This window comes from Atractosteus spatula, chromosome 6 (genome assembly GCF_055471065.1).
Source record: "Atractosteus spatula isolate fAtrSpa1 chromosome 6, fAtrSpa1.hap1, whole genome shotgun sequence".
In the NCBI taxonomy this organism is placed as follows: Eukaryota; Metazoa; Chordata; class Actinopteri; order Semionotiformes; family Lepisosteidae; genus Atractosteus; species Atractosteus spatula.
The window spans coordinates 40,087,714-40,107,326 of record NC_142711.1 but is presented as its reverse complement, the minus strand read 5'-3'; the positions used below and the strand labels follow the sequence as shown (position 1 = coordinate 40,107,326).

Here is a 19,613-nt window from a genome sequence, read left to right as displayed (position 1 = left end):
ACATTTTCACAAAAGCCAATGAACCTTCCAGCATATCTTTGGATTGTGATAGAAAATCAGAGCTCCTGGTGAAAAACCCACACAAACTCAGGGAAAACATGCAAACTCCACACAGATAGTACCCAAGGTTCAGAATTGAACCCAGAGCCCCAGCGCTGTGGGGAAGCAATGTAACCCCTGCTCCACTGTCATGCCCACTCATGTAAACGGTTTTCAGAAAATTCACTTGTTGTTTCTGAGGGTGGGACTGCAGTATAAACAAGACTGAAGGTGCACAGTTCTGTACAGATTTGAGAGCTAATAGAAACAGAATGCTTTTCAGTCATGCTTAAATCCATTTGTGAAATGTCTTTCCCCCACTTTCTATAATGGCCATATCATCTGCTGGCTCCACTCTGACAACCAGCCGCTCCTCTGAGCTTCTTTGAGTTGGGGGGTGTGGAGTTATCCAACAGCTGCAGGACTGCCACCAGCTTTGTGACAAAAGAATTGCCTCTTTGATCCCTGGAAGGTCTTCTCTTCACTTAACAAGATTTAAACATTTTCATAGTCATGTAGATGTTGAAATATAATAGCGCAGACGGACTAGGCTTACTTTTTTAGTAGCCTCCACATATTCATAATGCATGCTGCCTTAATTATAATTGATAGACAGTGTTATGATAATTATAACTGAAAGAGAGTGTAGATATTAATTCTTTTGTAAGCTTCTACACAGGCCACATATGTGTGGACAAAGCTCTGTTCAGCAGTGAGAATCAACTCACTTTAAGTAATAGCAGCTTCACAGTGAGGGGGTCTCCTTATCCCTACTGGTCTTAGCATGTTGTGGTGTTTCATTGTCCAAAGGGGTGAGAAAGCCCTTAGAACCTCTATACTTTTGATTTTGTATCCTTTAAACAGAAGCACCTAAATAGATTGATCAATTATCGTGATATGGAGTATTTGGTTGTTCTCTGATGTTCTGTAAAGCTCTCGAGACAGAAATATAGTCCCTGTGTTGAAATTAGACATTTTATTCAATTTTTGTGAACTCAAGACATGCTTATAAGTGTTGGTACAGCAATACCTCCAACACATTGATTTGTAGGGAAATGAAATACTTCAGCAGTAGTGAAGAGACTAAGCGTAAGGAAGTAGAAAATGTGCGCTGAGGATACTATTGCATAGTTATCTGACAGGTCAATATTGGTTAACGTTTCTAATTTGAAAACCAGAATTTATTAATAACAATATGGCATTTGATGTGAAAGAGTTTTAGAAGTAAAATTGTGAAATTATCAGGCAGAAAAATTTAGAAACAAGTAAGCACAATACAATAAATACAGCACCTCTTTTCACAGAACACCCTGAGATTTTGAAATCTAGCCTTTTTTATGCTCTGGTATTTCCTTGAAAATATTATGTTTCCCAAGGCTTTAGTTTTATGAAAATAAATTCTTAAAAAAATTAATTTCTTTGGTTCACCTACAGTAACTTTAAACATTGTTGTTTTACAAAAAGCACACTCAATTACCACACTAGTAGTCTTGGTCCACAATACTCTACTCTGGCTAAGGAGGCTCTTGAAACCAGCCTCTTGCACAGTACTCAAGCAGTGTCTGCATGGCTAGCTGATAACATGATAACATCTCCATGGCAGCTCCTGCAATTAACTATTCAACAACAGATAAAAAGTGAGGACTGAAGAGGTGTGTGGTAAACCATTTTATCCTTTCTGCTGCAGCTATTAGAGGTGTTTGTTTGCTACAAAATTAAGTGAAAGATGTCATGTTGTTATTGTGGCTTTCTTTAACATACAAACAATAACATGCTGACTAGGTTAATTGGTGTGTCTTAATTGTCCCTGTGTGTACAGTATGTAACCTGCAATGAATTGACACTTTATCTAGGGTGTAGTTCTGCGATGCAATCTATAATTATAAATGGGATAGGCTGGTTGTTTTTTCCCTTACTTGGAATAAGCTTTTCAAATGGATATTCTGGGGATTCTCTGCAATTTCACACTCTGTAAAATTGCTTTGGTGCATATTTGTCTCTGAGCTGCTTGTACCGCATCAAAACAATAAAATCACAGTGAGAGTAACAGCTGTCAGTCAAGACTCATGCAAATTCACAGGATTTGAACGCTGCCTCTCACCAGATAAAGCAGTTGGATAAAGCAGTTAGAGAATGGATAGGTAGTTCTCAAACCTTTTGCTTTATTTCTATTGCTGGTTTCTTATGATCCATTGTTCATTGTAGGCTTGAAACTAAAGCAGTAATTGTGATAAATTATAAGAGCCTTAGGCAAAACAGATATTTATTTGGAATATTTCTGTGCTTGTTTAATACTTTAGAAAAACAGAGCACTTGTGTGTTGTGTAAAGTGCGCAAATTTAGATGCACCTTAGTGTAATGCTGGAATGCTAGAATGCTATCATCAAGGTAAGAATGAGAAAACTACAAAATAATAGAAAACACATTGCACACAATCACATCAGGGTAGGAAGACTGTAACTACGCGTTATAGCTAAGTCAGCCTATGTTCTATTATGTCCTTTGGAGTCAATGTTTGACTTTTTTAATAAGTTCATTAAATCAGTCATGGCATTTATGCATGAGCAGTGCAGCAGTAGTATGATCACTCTGTGCAAAACATGTACCTTTTATTACCTTATTGTTGGCCTTACCTTCGAACTAACTACTTAGATCATTGCTTCAGCCTCCATATACTGAATTCAAAGAACACTGTGTCACATTCACTTTGCTAACTAATCCCTGCAAATTAAAAAATTCTTGCTGTTAAATGTCTGATTAAACGGTATGAACACTGCATATTTTGGTATTGTGAAGTGGGTGTGTAATGTTTTGTGTGATCACAAAAAAATATATAGTTTTCCAAAGCTTTAAACATAAATCGGTGTGAAATGACAAATTGAATAGTTTTAGGAGGAAAATGTTATTTGGGCCATTTGACGTTGAGCAGTCGAAATAAACATACTGTAGTCCTCAACTGATTAGTTCCAATCATTGACAAAGCCGTCATCAGAGCCCTGAGGACCCCTAGTCAAGTTTACCACTTAAATCTACAAATGTACATCTACTTTTCCAATTTTACCGTCATTTACATATTGTCATTATTCACCTTGCTTTTCCATGATTTGCATCAGTATTGTATTAATATGCATTAAGATGTTGTGATGTCATGCTGCTACTGAAACTGGAGGGAGCAAGCAATGATCATTCTGGAGATAATCCGCAGCCTGCTTGCTGACAGGCGAACTGAGTAGCCACGCACCCAGACAGACATTTTGCTGGGCTAGCTAGGGAACAGGAGAAGCTTTGTCTGCAGCAATGGTGAATCCCAGTCATAGTGGAGTTTCATTCCAAGTCGGAAAGAGACTGGTAGGTAAAAAGCTGGAGGGAATCAGAGAAACGGTAGGGAATGAGAAACGAGTTGAAGAGATGAGCAAAGATCAAACCCAAGGAACTCACAGCAGTAGAACAAAGCCAAAGGGCGATCCAGGACAGCAAGAGAGCAAGGTAGCAAGCAGGGACCAACAAAGCAAAACTAGGGAAACTTATATACACTTATGTAGGTGTTGCCTGGTAAGTACCTGGATGGGAGACCTTCTGGGAAAAACTAAGGTTGCTGCTGGAAGAGGTGTTAGTGGGGTCAGCGGGGGGTGCTCACCCTGCGGTCCATGTGAGTCCTAATGCCCCAGTATAGTGACGGGGACACTATACTGCAAACAAGCGCAGTATAGTGACTCTTTGTGGTCATTAAAAATCCCAGGGCGTTTCTCGTAAAGAGTAGGGGTGTAACCCTGGTGTCCTGGCCAAATTTCCCATTGGCCCTTACCAATCATGGCCTCCTAATAATCCCCATCTATGAATTGGCTTCATTACTCTGCTCTCCTCCCCACTGATAGCTGGTGTGTGGTGAGCGTTCTGGCGCACTATGGCTGCAGTCGCATCATCCAGGTGGGGTTGCACATTAGTGGTGGTGGAGGGGAGACCCCATTACCTGTAAAGCGGTTTGAGTGGAGTGTCCAGAAAAGCGCCATATAAGTGTAAGCAATTATTATTATTATTATTATTATTATATCCAGGGGCTCAGTGTGTAAACTCACTTACAAAACCCTGAGCCCATCCAGGTCCAAGTATTTATAATGAAGAGCACCTGGAACAGGCGTTGGCGTATATGAACTCCAGGTGCTCCTAGTCTCCAGATGATTAATATCTGCGTAAGGTGACAGTTTGACGATGTTGTCACCAGCTGCCATGACACAGCTCGCTTGTCCTGCTAGCTAGCAGCTGGGATGTGCCTGACAAATGTATGCTTTGTCATTCCTCTTTATTCTTTACCATGATTTGACTTTTGCCATGCTTGTCTAATTGTCAACCAGTTGTCTACCAACCAGTATAGGCTGGTTAAGGAGAATAACAATAGCAGGTCCCGATTGTTACAAGTCATCAGAAAGAGTGAAAAGTGGAGCACCTAGAGGGAAGGCAGTCAGATGGGGAAGAACATGAAACTTCACACCAATAGCACCCCAGCAATTGAACCCAGTGCCCAAGCACTGAAGGGGGGTAACAATTCAATTCAATTCTGCCCTTGGATAGAATTGTCAAGTTGAACAAATAATAATAAATCTCTTATCACATCCTATTAAAGGTATTTACTGATTTCAGTTAACATTTCCCTGGACGATGGTATTGGATACTTTGGCTCAATATTTTCAAAGCACCTGGTATGCTCAGAGAGGAATGCTTAATCATCAAAGATCAGATTGCTTAATTAAACAAAGATCTGTGTGATTTGTTAAGAGGAAGCAATTTAAAAGAGACAAGCTTATCTGCTGCTCATTTCCAGTACTCAGTGAGTTTGTGTCCTGGCTGGATGGTATTTGCTTACCAGTCATCATGCAGCTTTATCTGCCTCAGTGATTTTTCCTGATAGTTAATAAATTCAGTTAAAATGTCTGATTTACTGCACTGACATACTGATTGTTGCAAAATTAATAAAAATGTCAAGCCTACACATATTCAGAAAAGTGTAAATAATATCTGACTGATAGGATAAATGATGCAAGTTGATTGTATGTCGTGTATAGTATTATCCTTCAAAGCATTAACTGTCTGTGTAGTACCAGAATGTTTTGGATCAATCAAAATAATGTGGGAATATACTGTAGCATTACATTTTTTCATGTACACTCTGGCTCTTAAAATTTCCTGGTGTTTCAGTTTGAATTTTGGTCATGCAGAACGTAACGTAATAAAAACACTTGCATTTCTAAACAAATTTATTTCCTGTCAGGAGCTGTGAAATAAAATATATTTGAAGCCTTGTAATTGTAGTTGAGAACAGATCTTAGAAGCTAAGCAAGTTTGGGCCTGGGATGGGAGAACTCCATAGAAAACCTGGTGGCTGTTTTAAGTAGTGTTGGAGGTCCAGTACAGTATATACAATAGTACTTTTCCCTCTCGACATCTGAAAACCAATGCCACCATATACTGTAGATTTGGAAATATTGTGCTGCAAGAGGTTTTGTCTTCTCAGGCATACAAATATTTTAATTCTGCAAACTAAATGGTAAAAAACATCTTTGTCTAGCATGTTTAGAAAATTACACTGTTAAATTAAAATACACTACTTAATAATAACATGTTTTTCATGTGGTGTGTTTTAGTGCATCAGTATATACATTATACAGTATGTGCATGTGATATTTGCTGAGGTGTTTTGGATGGCACAGTAGAGTTACTACTTGAGCAAATTTTGTCTTCTCTTTAAATTTCATTGTTGTGTACTGCATTTCACATTAAAACTATTGATTTATCATCCACATTTTAGTACATATTTAGTACAGGGGACTAAACTACTTCATTGAGTAGTTCTTGTGGTTATAAAGTTAACTAGGGGACAAACTAAGACTTATTGTGAGTTCTAGATTGCTAATCTGTATATACAGGAGGCGGTGAGAAGTCTTAAGTACTGTACCTTTGGCATTGGTGCTGCAGCTGCTGTCTGCAGGCTCAGTCTAGAAGACTTTAACACTTCTTCAAACAGCAGAAAAGAGACAATGATTTCTCATGATTTTTTTTTCAGACATTAATTTAATCATTAACTAGGTGTCAGTTCTACAGAGAATGTGCATAAACTATCCTTTCTCTTCACATTTTTAAATGGAAAATGAAATGAAAGAAATAACTGTTTTTTTAACGACTTCTGAGTTACAAAAATAACACTTGGGCCAAAGTGCTAATATTTGTAAGAAATGTGTAGAAGTATTATCAAAAGACTTGACAGTTCAGAAATTTGCTTTTTTAATATGCTGCACCAGTGTTCTGTGTATATAAATACAAAGTTAATGAAGCAATATTCATTTCTAACAGAAGAGGTTGAATAAAAATAACACCTGTAGTTTACAGTATATACAGTATATAATGCACATATATGCTCTCCATACACAGTGTGTGTACATGAACCACACCAGATTGTGAGGAGGCAGTAAAGTGTAACAACAGCTCCGTTTTCTCTTTTTCCTCCTTTAGCAATTCAACTTTGTTTCACTGCCCACGGACGTGCTGGAGATAGAGGTGAAGGATAAGTTTGCCAAGAGCAGACCAATCATCAAGCGCTTCCTGGGAAAACTGTCCATGCCAGTACAGAGGCTCCTGGAAAGACATGCGATAGGGTATGTCCGTTACACCTTGGACAAACGCAGAGAACTACTGTAACCCTCCCATATCATGCATATTTTCCATTGTGCAAATTTTCAATTGTAAATTTTCACAGCTTTCCCATGCTAATGTCATACTGTACCTCTAGTTCATTCTGCCCTTGCTTTTATTTGAAGAGTTTGTAAGGCTTTGAACTTGGTGGTTATGAGTTTAAATCCAGGGTGGAGCACAGCTGTTGTACCCTTGAGAAAGGTACTTTACTTATGTTTGCTGGTTAAATTGGTACCAGTAAAAGTTTCTTTTAATTATAGCATCAGCTAAATAAATTAGTAATTAGTACTACAGTATGTAGCAATTAGTATAATTAGTAGCCAAATACCTTAATGATAAATTACCTTACTGTTCCATGCTTTCACTGTGCTTTGATCTCTTTTACTTTGATGGTTTTGTGGTTACAATAAAGGTTAGAATTGCATTATTATATCAAAGACTGAATATTAATAATGACTGAACAAAAATGAAGCTTTTTTAGACACATTTTTGTCTTTTCAGAATTGAATTAATTACACTAAAACTATGCAAAGGCTTCAAACATTTTTAAAATAAAATTAACTTTAATGATTAAATCAGTATTAAGCACGAGAACTCCTTTTTTAAAATGGCATGCCATGGTGAGTCCATAATCAAATCCGATCATCGCTTAAAGTCAGACCACTTCCCTCACTGTTGTATTAATGATGACACTGACCTTTCCAGCTATCGCATACAGCTTGAACTAATGATGTGTTTGAGATCTCAAAAGGACATCTTCCTTTATGTTCCATATTGTCATTTTGCAGTTTGTATAATGTATGGTTTTTTTTTCATCTACATTTTCTCAGGTTTATCATGAAATTTAATGCTGGTTTCCAGGGTCGTGGGGGAGCTGGAGCCTATACCAGCAAGCAACGGGCTTAAGCCAGAATAAACACTGGATGACAAACCAGTCCATCACAGGGCAGACAGACACAGGCACACACACACATTCACACCAGGGCCAATTTCCCTAGAAGACAGTTAACCTACCAGTATGTTTTTAGACTGTGGGAGGAAACCGGAGAACCTAAAGAATCCCCATGCAAACAGGGGAAGGACATACAAATTCAACACCGTTCGCATCCTACAGTAGGTCCAGTGGCTAAGGATCTGTGCCTGTGGCTGGAAGGTTGCTGGTTCAAATCCCACGACCAGCAGAGGAGTCCTACTCCATTGGGCCCCTGAGCAAGGCCCTTAACCCCAACTGTTCCAGGGGTGCTGTATAAATGGCTGACCCTGTGCTCTGACCCCAAGCTTCTCTCCCTATCTGTGTGTCTGTGTCTCATCGAGAGCAAGCTGGGGTATGCGAAAAGACAAATTCCTAATGCATGAAATTGTATATGGCTAATAAAGTGATCTTATAAATAGTATTCCATTAATCTATAACTTATCTTGCATTACTTTTGTACAGTATATTGAATTCTATTCACATTAGTACATGTTATTATTATATTAATTTTTAAAGGATTAAATCTCCAGGTTATGTTTGCCATTGATCAGTGAAACATGGATCATGGGAACATAACCCTCTATTTCAAATGCATGCAAATATAATACAACTGAAGTTTTACCAGCCACAGGGGTTTTTCAGGAACATAATCCCGCAGTCGGCAAGAGGAACCAGGACAGGCAAATTACAGAGCAACCAGTTTGATTGAAAAAAAAACGTTATTATTATTATTATTATTATTATTATTATTATTATTATTATTTGAATGTACATTGATGCAGATTGCATGTTAGTGTTCTAACTCATGGTGAAAAAGCAAGTCTTAGCACAGGGCAAGGTGGTGAAACACCAGAGCACAGCACCTATAAATATGGTAAGCTGTTAAACTAAACTGATAAACTGCCAAAACCATGTACAGATTTGGACAGCTTTCATAGTCCATCAGATCATGGATAAAGTGTTTAGTCTGAAAGCAGCATCCTCAGAAAATTACACCCATTATATCTACATGAGATGTAGACAATAATCCGTGATGACGGTAGCTGTTCCCTCTTGACTGCTGATGCATTTTCTTATTGCTGTAAGTGTATGGAAGGATGGCCTTTATCTGATCTCTTAAAATCTCTTAGGCTTTGTGTTCCTCACTAGAACTGGCTGTATCTTAAACTCTTAGACTTGCGTACATTTTTGCAAAAGAAAACATATAAAGAGAACTGCATCCAAATTGTTCTAATTTGTTTTTGCATTTGATGTTCCTAGATGATATCAGAGTGCCATCAAATAAATGAACAGGTTTTAGTATATTGTTTTGGCACTGGCTTTACCAAATATATAAGAACAGTTTTTCGGGCCCTTAAATATAAAGAATACGGTTTCCTCTACATTTCCATTCTATATTTCTATTGACACTGCAGGTTGCAAATAACTTATGGATTTAATTTCTACAGTACTTTTTTATTTTACTGGGGTTAAATTAGACTCAAGACTTTTTTATTGTGACAGTGGAAGTGATTCTTGTTGACAGGTCAGATCTAAACTTTTAGAACTCGCACATTCGATGCTTATCTCATTACACATTAAATGTATATCAAGCAATTTGAGATAACTGCAGGATCAACACCAGAGATAAAGCTATAAAGAAACTGACAATAGAAATGCATTATTCAAATATAATTATACAGTCTATATATATATCGGCCCTAATGTTATTATTTCTTTCCCTATATATCCAGAGGCTTAGTGATGTTTACTGTTCAGACTGCCTATACTTTATATTGTAAAACCAGGCTCTGTATGAAATTCTTCATCCCAAAAGACAAATATCAGTGCTTAATTTTGCATGCCTATTGCTGATAATTTACCACTTTATATAGTTCTTCAAAACAGCAGAATGAAAAAAACATTTTTATTGAAAGAAAGGAGATTTTTTTCCAGCAGGTTCTCCTGCAGCACCACTTTTTGGACAGAATATCTGAGGTGTCTCTTTTTCTCTGCAGTGACAGGGTTGTGAGCTACACATTGGGCAGGAGGCTGCCGACAGACCATGTCAGTGGACAGCTGCAGTTCAGATTTGAGATAACTTCGTCCATTCATCAAGGTACATCTGATCCTCGGCTCTTCTCACCTGTTGGTCCTGTCAGTCTCAATGGTATCTTCTAATGGAAATGACTGAACTAAACTATGACTTGTTCCTCTCTCTCTTTTATTCTCTCACTTTTAACTTTGTCAAAGAGACATGCACCATATTGAGAAACATTTGGGACAAATGTTGCTAGTCTTTTACTCCCAAAAGTGAAAATTCTTCCACTGAAGTGGAAAATACCAATGGTAAATACAACCTTAGCAGACAATTCCTAATAGACTTCAGATAAGAATCCCCATATGATGATGTCATCATTCCTAATAATTCATCCCAATCCCCTTATATCAGGAATGGTGAAAAAAACTGAAACCTTTCTAATTTATTTGGTGCTCTTTTAGAAGATATCTTCTATCTTATACTTTAATAAGCTTTTTGTGCTAATATGAGATATACACTTACTGGAAACAATTTTGTAACAAATACAATTTTGATTTCGCAATGAGCAGGAAATCATTTTAAATAAAATGCAGTTATGTAGTGACTTATTGCACTTGTGCCCCATCAGTGTGCTTAAATTGCTCATACTGAAATAATGAAGCATTCTAAAACCATATCAGACTTGCATATCTAATGCCTGCCAGTGTAGTATTTCACTTAGATGGGCTTGTGGTACTTTTTCATGGCAATTCTGGAACATACAGTAGGAGGCAAAGAATAAACTTAAATGTATAGGTGATGTAGGGAGAAATAAAAATTGCACTTGTGTTAAAATATTTAACCATAAAAAAATCTCCTACTCATTATCTCTTGTGTGACAAGTCAATATTTTCAGTGACTCACTGCAGTGAGATCTCAGTGCTTGGCTGTGAGGAGCAGTTAACCAATAATTTTCCTTCTCCTGACAGATGATGAAGAAGTCTCCATTAGCACTGAGCCAGAGTCTGCGGTTGCCCAGGAAGATCAAGCAGAGGACTTGGTTGCAGATCCTTGCTGTGAACCTGAGACTGACGATAACTTGAACATGGAGCCCAACAACCCAGAGCAGATAAACCAGAGTGACAGAGCCTCTCTTGGTGCTGGCTCCTGCAGTCCTGTAGCTGGGACATCGATGACTGAAATCAGCCAGCTGGCTGTAAGTGAATCCCAGCCAGAAGGAGAGACTCAGAGCCCTGCTGAGGAGATGACTGTGCCAGAAGACAAGGAACCAAATGGAGTGCAGTTGCCAGCAAGCCCAGAGCCAGAGACAGAAACCCCACCACCATGTGCTGGTGCCCAGGTGGAAGATGCAATAAATGAAGCCAGTACACAGGGAGAGGAGGGAGAGAAGGCTCCTTCAGACACTCCGGCTGAAGCAGTGGAGACAGGTGGTGAGGCAGCTGCAGAGGATAAGTCCATTCTGGAGCCAGGCAGAGACGCAGAGGATCAGCAACAACAGCAGCAACAGGAGGAGGAGGCTGAGGGGTGTTCCCTGAGGATGAGGACAGCCACAAAACGCAAAAACAGGCCCTGCTCGCTTCCAGTCTCTGAGCTGGAGACAGTCATCGCATCAGCCTGCGGGGAACCTGAAACTCCCCGCACCCACTACATTCGCATCCATCACTTGCTTCACAGCCTGCCCTCAGCCCAGATGAGTGATGAAGCTGAAGAGGACACCAGCAACCTGGACTCGGAGGAACTGACGTTGAAACCTGCGGAAGACAAGGATGCAACAGAGGACAGCTCCTCTGAGACGCAGTCCCACAGCATCACCATGGACACAGACAGCTGCGGCAGGAGGACTTTGCCCCGCAGCCTCTCAATCGAGCGTCTCTCAGACTTGAACCAGCTGCTGGAGAGTGAGCAGCCCCATCTGGAGAGCGAAAGCGAGTCCAGCCAGAGGCTGCCGGGGGAGAATGACTGTGACTTGTGCGACACCTCCTGCTACAGCACCTCCTGCTACAGCACCTCTTGCTACAGCACCTCCTGTTACAGCAACTCGGGCTACGAGGGGGGCAACCGCTTTTCTAGTCACACCCGCTTCTCCTCTTTGGACAGTCCCCGCATCTCCGAGAGCACCGTCTTCTCCTCGCAAGAAGAAGAGGAGGAGGAGAACAGCGCCTTTGAATCGGTGCCTGATTCCGTCCAGAGCCCCGAGACCAATGAGAGAGAGCCTGGAGACGGCACTGCCCAGTGGGAGGAGGAGCCAGCAGCGCAGGAGGAAAGCCCCCAGAGCAACACGGAGAGCGGGGAGTCCCCTGTGCCAGGTCCCAGCAGCAGAGGCCAAGGTGAGCAGCCAGCACCCCTGACTGGCTTCTGTAACTTTTCACACGGACAATGCACATGTGCTCTCACACGCAGCAGAATTCCCCCGGCATCAGTATGTGATGCTTTTACTGTACATGCAAGCTAATTTTCTTTAGAAAGCTCCATCACTTCTGTCTCTTTCTACTTTAGCAGCTCTTTCTTGTGCTTCCAAAGTTGTGTTGCATTATCCAAATATGTTTTTTTTTCCTCAGATTTCCCACAATTAAACAAATTCTAGTTCCTTTGTGTTTATGGAATTGCGTTATCTTATTTGCTTTGGCCGGGGATTTATTTCCCACAATGTTAATTATGTTTCTATAAAATATATTTCAATGTAAATACCACACACAGAACTGTTGGGATGATGGGGCTTATTGAGAAATCCTGTTATTCTACTATTCAGTTATGATGGTGATGTTTCCGAAAGCCCACAAAGCAGGGTTATTGATCTGAAACCTGCAGTGTATTTTGATGATTTGAACCTACTGATCATTTTGGCAGTCAATGTCGGTACACCACCTTGGTCTGGTTAGTATAGCAGGTTTTTTTAAAGGTTTGAGAAAGTGTTGTTGCTTGGTGTTTTCGTTTTGTAATTGCTTCGTCTTCAATCAATGCTTATTATCAATTTAATAAGCGATCAAATTGCTTTTCCAAGTATTATTTGTTCTGTTTCTGTGTTTGAAGTTCTTTCCATGTTTGTGTGGGTTTTGTCTTGGTACTCTGGTGTCCTCCCACCTCCTAAAGATGCTGGTAGGTACAGTACTTTAAATTCTATGATGAAGGGAGCTGGGCATCGCATTTTATCAATCTGCCTTTCGCTAGTGGCTCTGCTTCTCCTGTGCTTGAATTTTAATACAGATTCCTGTATTCCTACTAGAATGCTCAATGTGCTCTGTGTTCAATTTTGTGACATTTTCTAAATGTTAGAGGTGCAGTGTCTTTTAAAAAGGATAAGCCTGAAAAATGTCTACACATACTGTAACGAACAGTTCTTTTCGGACCCTATGTGGACGACACAATCCGGAATAGTGAGGAAACACTGGGGAGAAAAGTCATGCAGGAATTGGGGATCAACACAGGGGGGCGTGTCCTTGGTGCGCTGGTGTTCAGGGGGGGTGAGTCTGGGGCAAACAATCCAGTAGAAATCCAAAGGGGGAATCCAAAACGAAAGCAAAAGTCCAAAACCGGGAGGTCCATCCAAAAACAGACAAGTTAAAAACTAGAACCGGGTCGGAACCAGCGGAATGGGAACGGGAAAGGAACAGAGATTAAAACCTTAACGGGACCAGGCGCTTTCAGGTCCCGGACTCGCACGATACGGAAATCAGTTGCAGAGCCGGGATTAACGTCATCGCCTGGCTTTTAAGGTGGACTGGGAACAGGAGACAGGTGCACAAAATCAAGTCCAAAGGGAAAGGGCCGGAGCGCCCTTAAGGGGGGAGGGACTACAGTCGTGACACATACAGTATATATGATATGACATAGTCTTTGTTTTTGTTTTCGTAGATTCTTGTACAGTATCAACCCAGTTTTTTTTCATTTTTTGAATTCTTTAAAACCATTGAATAAATGGAAATGAGCATTGAATAACATGTACAGTCCAGTGCTGACACATGAAATACTTATAAATTGCCGAATGATTTCTGATAGGCTGGCAATTTGAAGAACTACTGTTCATTACTGGTCCTATATTCAAAACAAGCCTTAGTTTGCATCCAATTTATAATTCTTTGCTCAAATTAACATTCAGCACAGCCATTTCAAATAAGGACAAATGCTGACAGGAGCAATACCAGCCAAGGTGCTTGCGAAGCTTTCTCATACAAGTTCATGAAAGATAAAACAGAAGTAGTGAATTAAATCTGAGTTGGATGCTACACCATTTTGCAGTCTTGTCTCGTTATTTGGGTTATTTTATAAACCTGCCTTGATATCAAAACAGCAATATTAACCTTAGGTGCGATTGTTAACAAAAGAAGTACAAATAACCTGGAGCAGCATAACATTCAGTGATTTATATACTGTATATCAAAGAGAATTATGAATGACACCCAGAACTGTTGGTGGTACGTATAAAAATGGAACTTATTTTCAAAGTATTGTAAAACACAGCTACTGTTTATACAGTTCCAATTTTAAGATGAAATATATTTTGACTTACTGAAAGTGGAAAACCCAAACATTTTTGATCAATCTGATAAGGTGATGGTGTTTTTTTTCTCATGAATAGTGACATGATATTTACTCTTTCCACAAATAATTCTAATAATGGTAATAACAAAATTTCTTACATGATCTCTAGGACAGTCATTGCACAGGGTTTACACTTATTGCCCACAGTCGGACTTTATTCACTGAGTGAACTGTATTCAGTGTATTCACACTGAGCTATTCAGTTATCCCTACTCAGGCATAGTTGCTTCCTCAATCGCATATCTATAAAAAATTGCAGGAACATGCCTTTGAATGTACAGTAAAAGGCTAGAAAGAAAATAAAACTACATAAAAACTCTCAAGTTTAAGAAAAGAAAGAACAGCAACTGAAGGTTCAGTCAGTCTGCATGATAACTTTTAATCCCCTTATTCATGCCATGTGTTTGCAATAACCCAGTCTTGAGGCAGTAGGGTTCAGTATCTCAGGCTGACCACCATTCATAATCTCATATCATATCTGCTTATCTTTTTACCTGTCCTAAACACATGACCTACCCAGTGTCACAATAGTCACTAGGGACTTGTGGAAGAGGTGATCAGACCCTATGCGGTGCCGAGAGAAATAGATGTCCAGAAATCCAAAGGGCGAAAGACGGAATGCGAGGTCGGGTAGGCAGGCTAGGTCGGGTTCCAGTAGTCAGGTCGGTACGGTATCCAAATCCAAAATCCGCTTGAGAGAGAAACGAAGGCGAAGCTGGGGACGGAGCAGGGTCGGGTATCCAGTAGTCAGGTCGGTAAGGTAACCAAATCAAAAAAGCCACGAGACAAAACGAAGAAGAAGCCGGGGATGGAGCAGGGTCGGGTATCCGGTAGTCAGGTCAGAAAGGTATCCAAATCTGAGAGCCGCGAGACAGAGACGAAGACGTTGCCGAAGGTTAAACAGGGTCGGTATCCAGAGATCAGTTCAAAACGTACGCGCACAAGAGAAAGGCTAAGTCGATCTCAACAGTGAGCGAGGACAGAGAGGAGTGAGCGGGTTTAAATGGGGAAAAGGGCGAGCGCAGTGCAAATTGCTAACTAGGACGCAGGTGTTGACGCCGAGAGGTGCACGTGGGAGTGCGGTTCGTGACACCCAGGAGAGGGGCCACAGTCAGGCAGGTTATCTCAGTCTCTTTGAATCACCTACCGTTTAGGTCCTGAAGAAAAACTCAAATAAATGATTAATTGGGTTAGTTTTAACTTATTCCTCATAGTTTTGCCTCCAGTTTAACATGACATAAGAATCAAAAGAACCTTTCACTCACTGGGCTTCTACCACTGGTACCACTACTGGCACCCTGTACCACTGGTACTGGGCTTCTACCACTTCTTTCTAATCCTCTGCTTCTAGAAAAAAAACAAATCACGGGCAATTTAGTACAAACTCAGAGAATGCACAACAGAAATCACTTTAGCAGACTGGAGACTGTAAACCCACTGTAGTAAAACCTTTTCAACCTCCAGACACAGAAGCATAACCAATTTTTATTTGTGACAAGAGAACAGACTTTCTCTTATACAGTATTTAAACAACATACTGTATTTCTGGCACCTTTTTTCCTGTTCATAGAGTGTTGAGGTGCAACATATTTGGTTATAAGCTTGTTAACAGTCCATTGGGGGAAAAAATGATACAATTAACATGAGATGCAATTCAGTACTAAATCTTTGCAATTTCTGTTGTCAGAATACAAGGGTATAATCTCCTTTCTGCTTGCTTAGAAGAATAATTCTCTAATTAAGATTGCATTATAAAAGTTTAATCTTTTTACTCATGCAGCATCCAAACTAGGAATAATCACGTCTTGGTTATTTCATTTCCCCCATGTTTATTAACCACGCCAGCAGTAAAAAAAAAACACTTTGCATTTGGTTGGACAGGCCAATTCTGAAACTGTGTATCAGTGCGGATTGAATTTAAGGCTAAAAGGAGCCAGTGAACTTCACAGTTTCCCATGCTATCTTGCTTTTCAACTCATTCTGTTTTTCTCGTCTTTGTAGGCAATTGCCCCTTGCCATGCAGTTATCCTCCAGTCAGCCAGCTACCTGCTTTGCGACCTGATCCCCACCATTACCCAACTATCGATGAACCGTTACCACCAAGTAAGCTTTCCTGTGTCATCCCCATCTGCGTTTAGGATCCATTTCTGTCGTCCGCAGTAGCCAGCACACAAGGGCCATGCATGGCCATTGGTGGAGGGCTGCTGGGTGGTGGACGGTACTATGTACTGTATGTTCTCTGTCATTGTCTCAGAGCTGCTTGCGTGCTCATTCCATCTGGCTTTATTGACCTCTGTCATTTCTACTAGCGTCAGGCATTTTCACTGTTCTGAGCTTTGTTTAAATATCCTCCTAAATTGGAGTTTAAGTTAAATCCCCCATGTTTCATACTAGTTAACATTGATTAAGGGTTCTTTTCCAAAAAAACTGATTTTCTTGCAGTTTTTGCCCTTCTACAATGAGAGGCCTGAATGTAAGTGCCCGGACAGGCAGTGCATGGTTTTCAACTAGCAATTACGGCAGTAGCTCTGAATCTTCTTTGACATTGATCCACTAGAAAAATCTTGCTATCATGTAGGTTAGAGCCAGGGTTCATGAAGAATGATTAACAAAATGAGATAATACTATTAAGTCTTTTTTCATCAAGATCTGAATTTACTTAGCAGGACAAGTACGGTAACAGGAGCATTTTTGATAGACTTCTCATGGATCTGAGTATTTGAATGAACAGTATGTAGTCATATGAGCATATAAGCAGAAGAGGAACCTTAAGCAGACCTCACTGTGTGTTCAGCCATACTTGTAGCTTCATGATTAACCTATTCTTTTAGCAATAAAATAAGAAAATGGTGATGGACAAAAGTAATTTAAAATCAAGTGAATGTTATGACTAAAAGCTTCAGTGTTTTAATATTGTTAGTTCTACTGTAGTTTTGCAGTGAACAATAATTCTGTTCAGCTTTTGGTTTGGTATTTCACTATGAAAAACTGGGCATTCATCCAGGGTTCTAAAAAAAACAACAAAGCCAACTGTAACGAACAGTTCTTTCCGGACCCTATGCGGACGACACAATCCGGGGTTGAGTGAGAAACATGGGAAAAAGCCATGCAGGAATCGGGAATGAATACGGGGAGGCGTGTCCAAAGTGCGCAGGTGTCCAGGGGGGTGAGTCCGGGGCAAACAATCCAAGGATGAGACGAACGGGAAATCCAAAAGACAGGGCAAAAGTCCAAAAGCCAGGCGATCCATACGAGACAGACGGGTTAAAAACAGGAACCGGGTCAGAACCGGCGGGGGGGAACGGAAACAGGAACAGAAACTTAAAAACATGACGGAGCCAAGCGAATACAGGTCCCGGGCTCACACGATATGGGAATCAGTGCAGAGCCCCGAACTGAGTGGGTGTCTGGCTTTTAAGGGGGACGGGAAGGAGGCTGGAACAAGGGGTGGGTGCACAAAATTAGGTCCGAAGTGAAAGAGCCGGAGCGCCCTTAAGGAAGAGGGACTACAATCGTGACACCAACTCAATTGTAATTTCCTGCTGGGCATTTGGCAATTACATTTAAAATATCAATACCTCTACTGAGCATGTTATTGCTTTCATACTAAGATAATCATATCAAAATGTAATTGTAATTATGCATTTTGCCTTTGTTTTCTTTGATTTCTGAGGAAATATTTCAGTTTTTTTAAAAGCATCAAATAATAAAATCAACAATATACCATTTCAATATCCATCCCCTCAAATGGCCTTTCCCACCATCAGTAGTAACCCCCTCTGAGTTTCCTACCTCAGGACCCAAAAAATAAGATTGGACAGCTACTGTATAACAAAAGTACCATGCGATAAGGATTTCAGTATCACTCCAAGATGGCAGCTTCTATGAGAGGCCTAGTACACTCTCTGAGGAAACTTTAAGCAGATCATTTGATAATTATGATTTTTTTAAACCAAAATTTTTAATTTAGCAAATAATGTTAATGGACATTTCTTCATCTGTAACAATGCAAATCCAATTTGATATAGTTTGTTTCTTATATGTTTCATATAGTAACTGCTAAAAAAAACATGAAGAAAGAAGCATATGGAAGCTAGTCCCTTTTTAAACTTCTAATACAACCTTGCCCTCAAGGAGGCACTTTAGTCACACAAAATGCAGAAAGGTGATGCTGTAAAAAAGAAGCAGGATGTTTGTATTTAAATTGCATATCCCGAAACAGTGTGAAAAAATCATCACAAAAATATCTACTGGAGTGTAAACTACTTTATTTCTTCAAAGAGAAGAGAAAGGGAATTTAGGTAAAGCGTTTGCAATAGTATAAAATAAAGTTCCTTCTGAGATTCTTTTAATCTTTCTAGTAAATGTGGCATAATCTGAGCGCTTATTCCTTAAAACCACTTACTGTAGCAGGAAAGAGAACTGGGAACAGCTCTTGTTGCCAGTTAAAACAAATTCTGAAGGAGTGGCATATTTGAAAGGTAAACTGTATTAGTGTAACCTGAGTGCAAACCCATATCAAGAAGTGACCATAGATATTTCCATTTGAGCTCTCAGCATCCAGTGAAAGAAAACAACAATAGTTACCAGACATAAGACATCTTTTAATAAAGTCTGTCTGATTCTGGCAGGCTAATTTGGTCATACAGCTATCTGGACACATTATAGCACGTTAGCATATAGCTTGTCATGAAGCATCAGGGCAAATCTAACAGACACTACAAATGTGGGATTTTTGTCTTTTTTCAATGGCGGTATTAACATCTGAAAGTGAACCTTTCAGAATAGCAGCATATAACACTTTAAGCATATGGGAATCTACTGTAACTGGGGCAAAAAAAATCTGATAAAATATGTGGAAGTCTCAAGCTGATCTCTTTTATAGGTAAAATAAGTTGATGTCAGCAAAAACACCAAAGAAAAGTCCAAAATTAAAAATATGCTTATTGTTTAAGTATTTACCCTTAAAAGTCAATACATGGTTAATCCCCTCTGGCAGCAATTGCAGGAGTTAGTCTTTTTGGATAAGTACTGTACCAACTTCACACAACGAGATAGTGTAGGATTTTCTTTCTCATTCTTCTATGCAGACTTTCTCAAGCTCTGTCAATTAGTTTGGGGACACCAATGCTGGACAGCAGTGCTCAAATTTTGCTACAGGTTTCCTGTCGGATTCAAATCAGGACTTTGAGTGGACCACTCAAGGACATTCACTTTCTTCTTGTTATGCTACTCTAGTATAGATTTAGCCTTGTGTTTTGGGTCATCATTCTGGTGAAAGGTGAATTTTTGTCCCAGTTTTGGGTCTCTAGAAAGCTAGAAAAAGGTTTTTCTCAAAGATTTGTTTGTACTTTGCTT

General features: G+C 39.9%; 1 protein-coding gene across 1 annotated transcript in view; it reads left to right on the top strand.

The window, feature by feature from the left end:
- LOC148832877 (E3 ubiquitin-protein ligase HECW1-like) overlaps positions 1 to 19,613 on the top strand; it is a 91,481-nt gene that overhangs the window by 38,003 nt on the left and 33,865 nt on the right. Inside the window, exons 7-10 of the mRNA XM_088918095.1 lie at positions 6,544 to 6,686; positions 9,694 to 9,794; positions 10,685 to 12,043; positions 16,257 to 16,358. Coding sequence (XP_088774221.1) covers positions 6,544 to 6,686; positions 9,694 to 9,794; positions 10,685 to 12,043; positions 16,257 to 16,358 — 1,705 coding nt within the window. The remainder of the gene's footprint in view (positions 1 to 6,543; positions 6,687 to 9,693; positions 9,795 to 10,684; positions 12,044 to 16,256; positions 16,359 to 19,613) is intronic.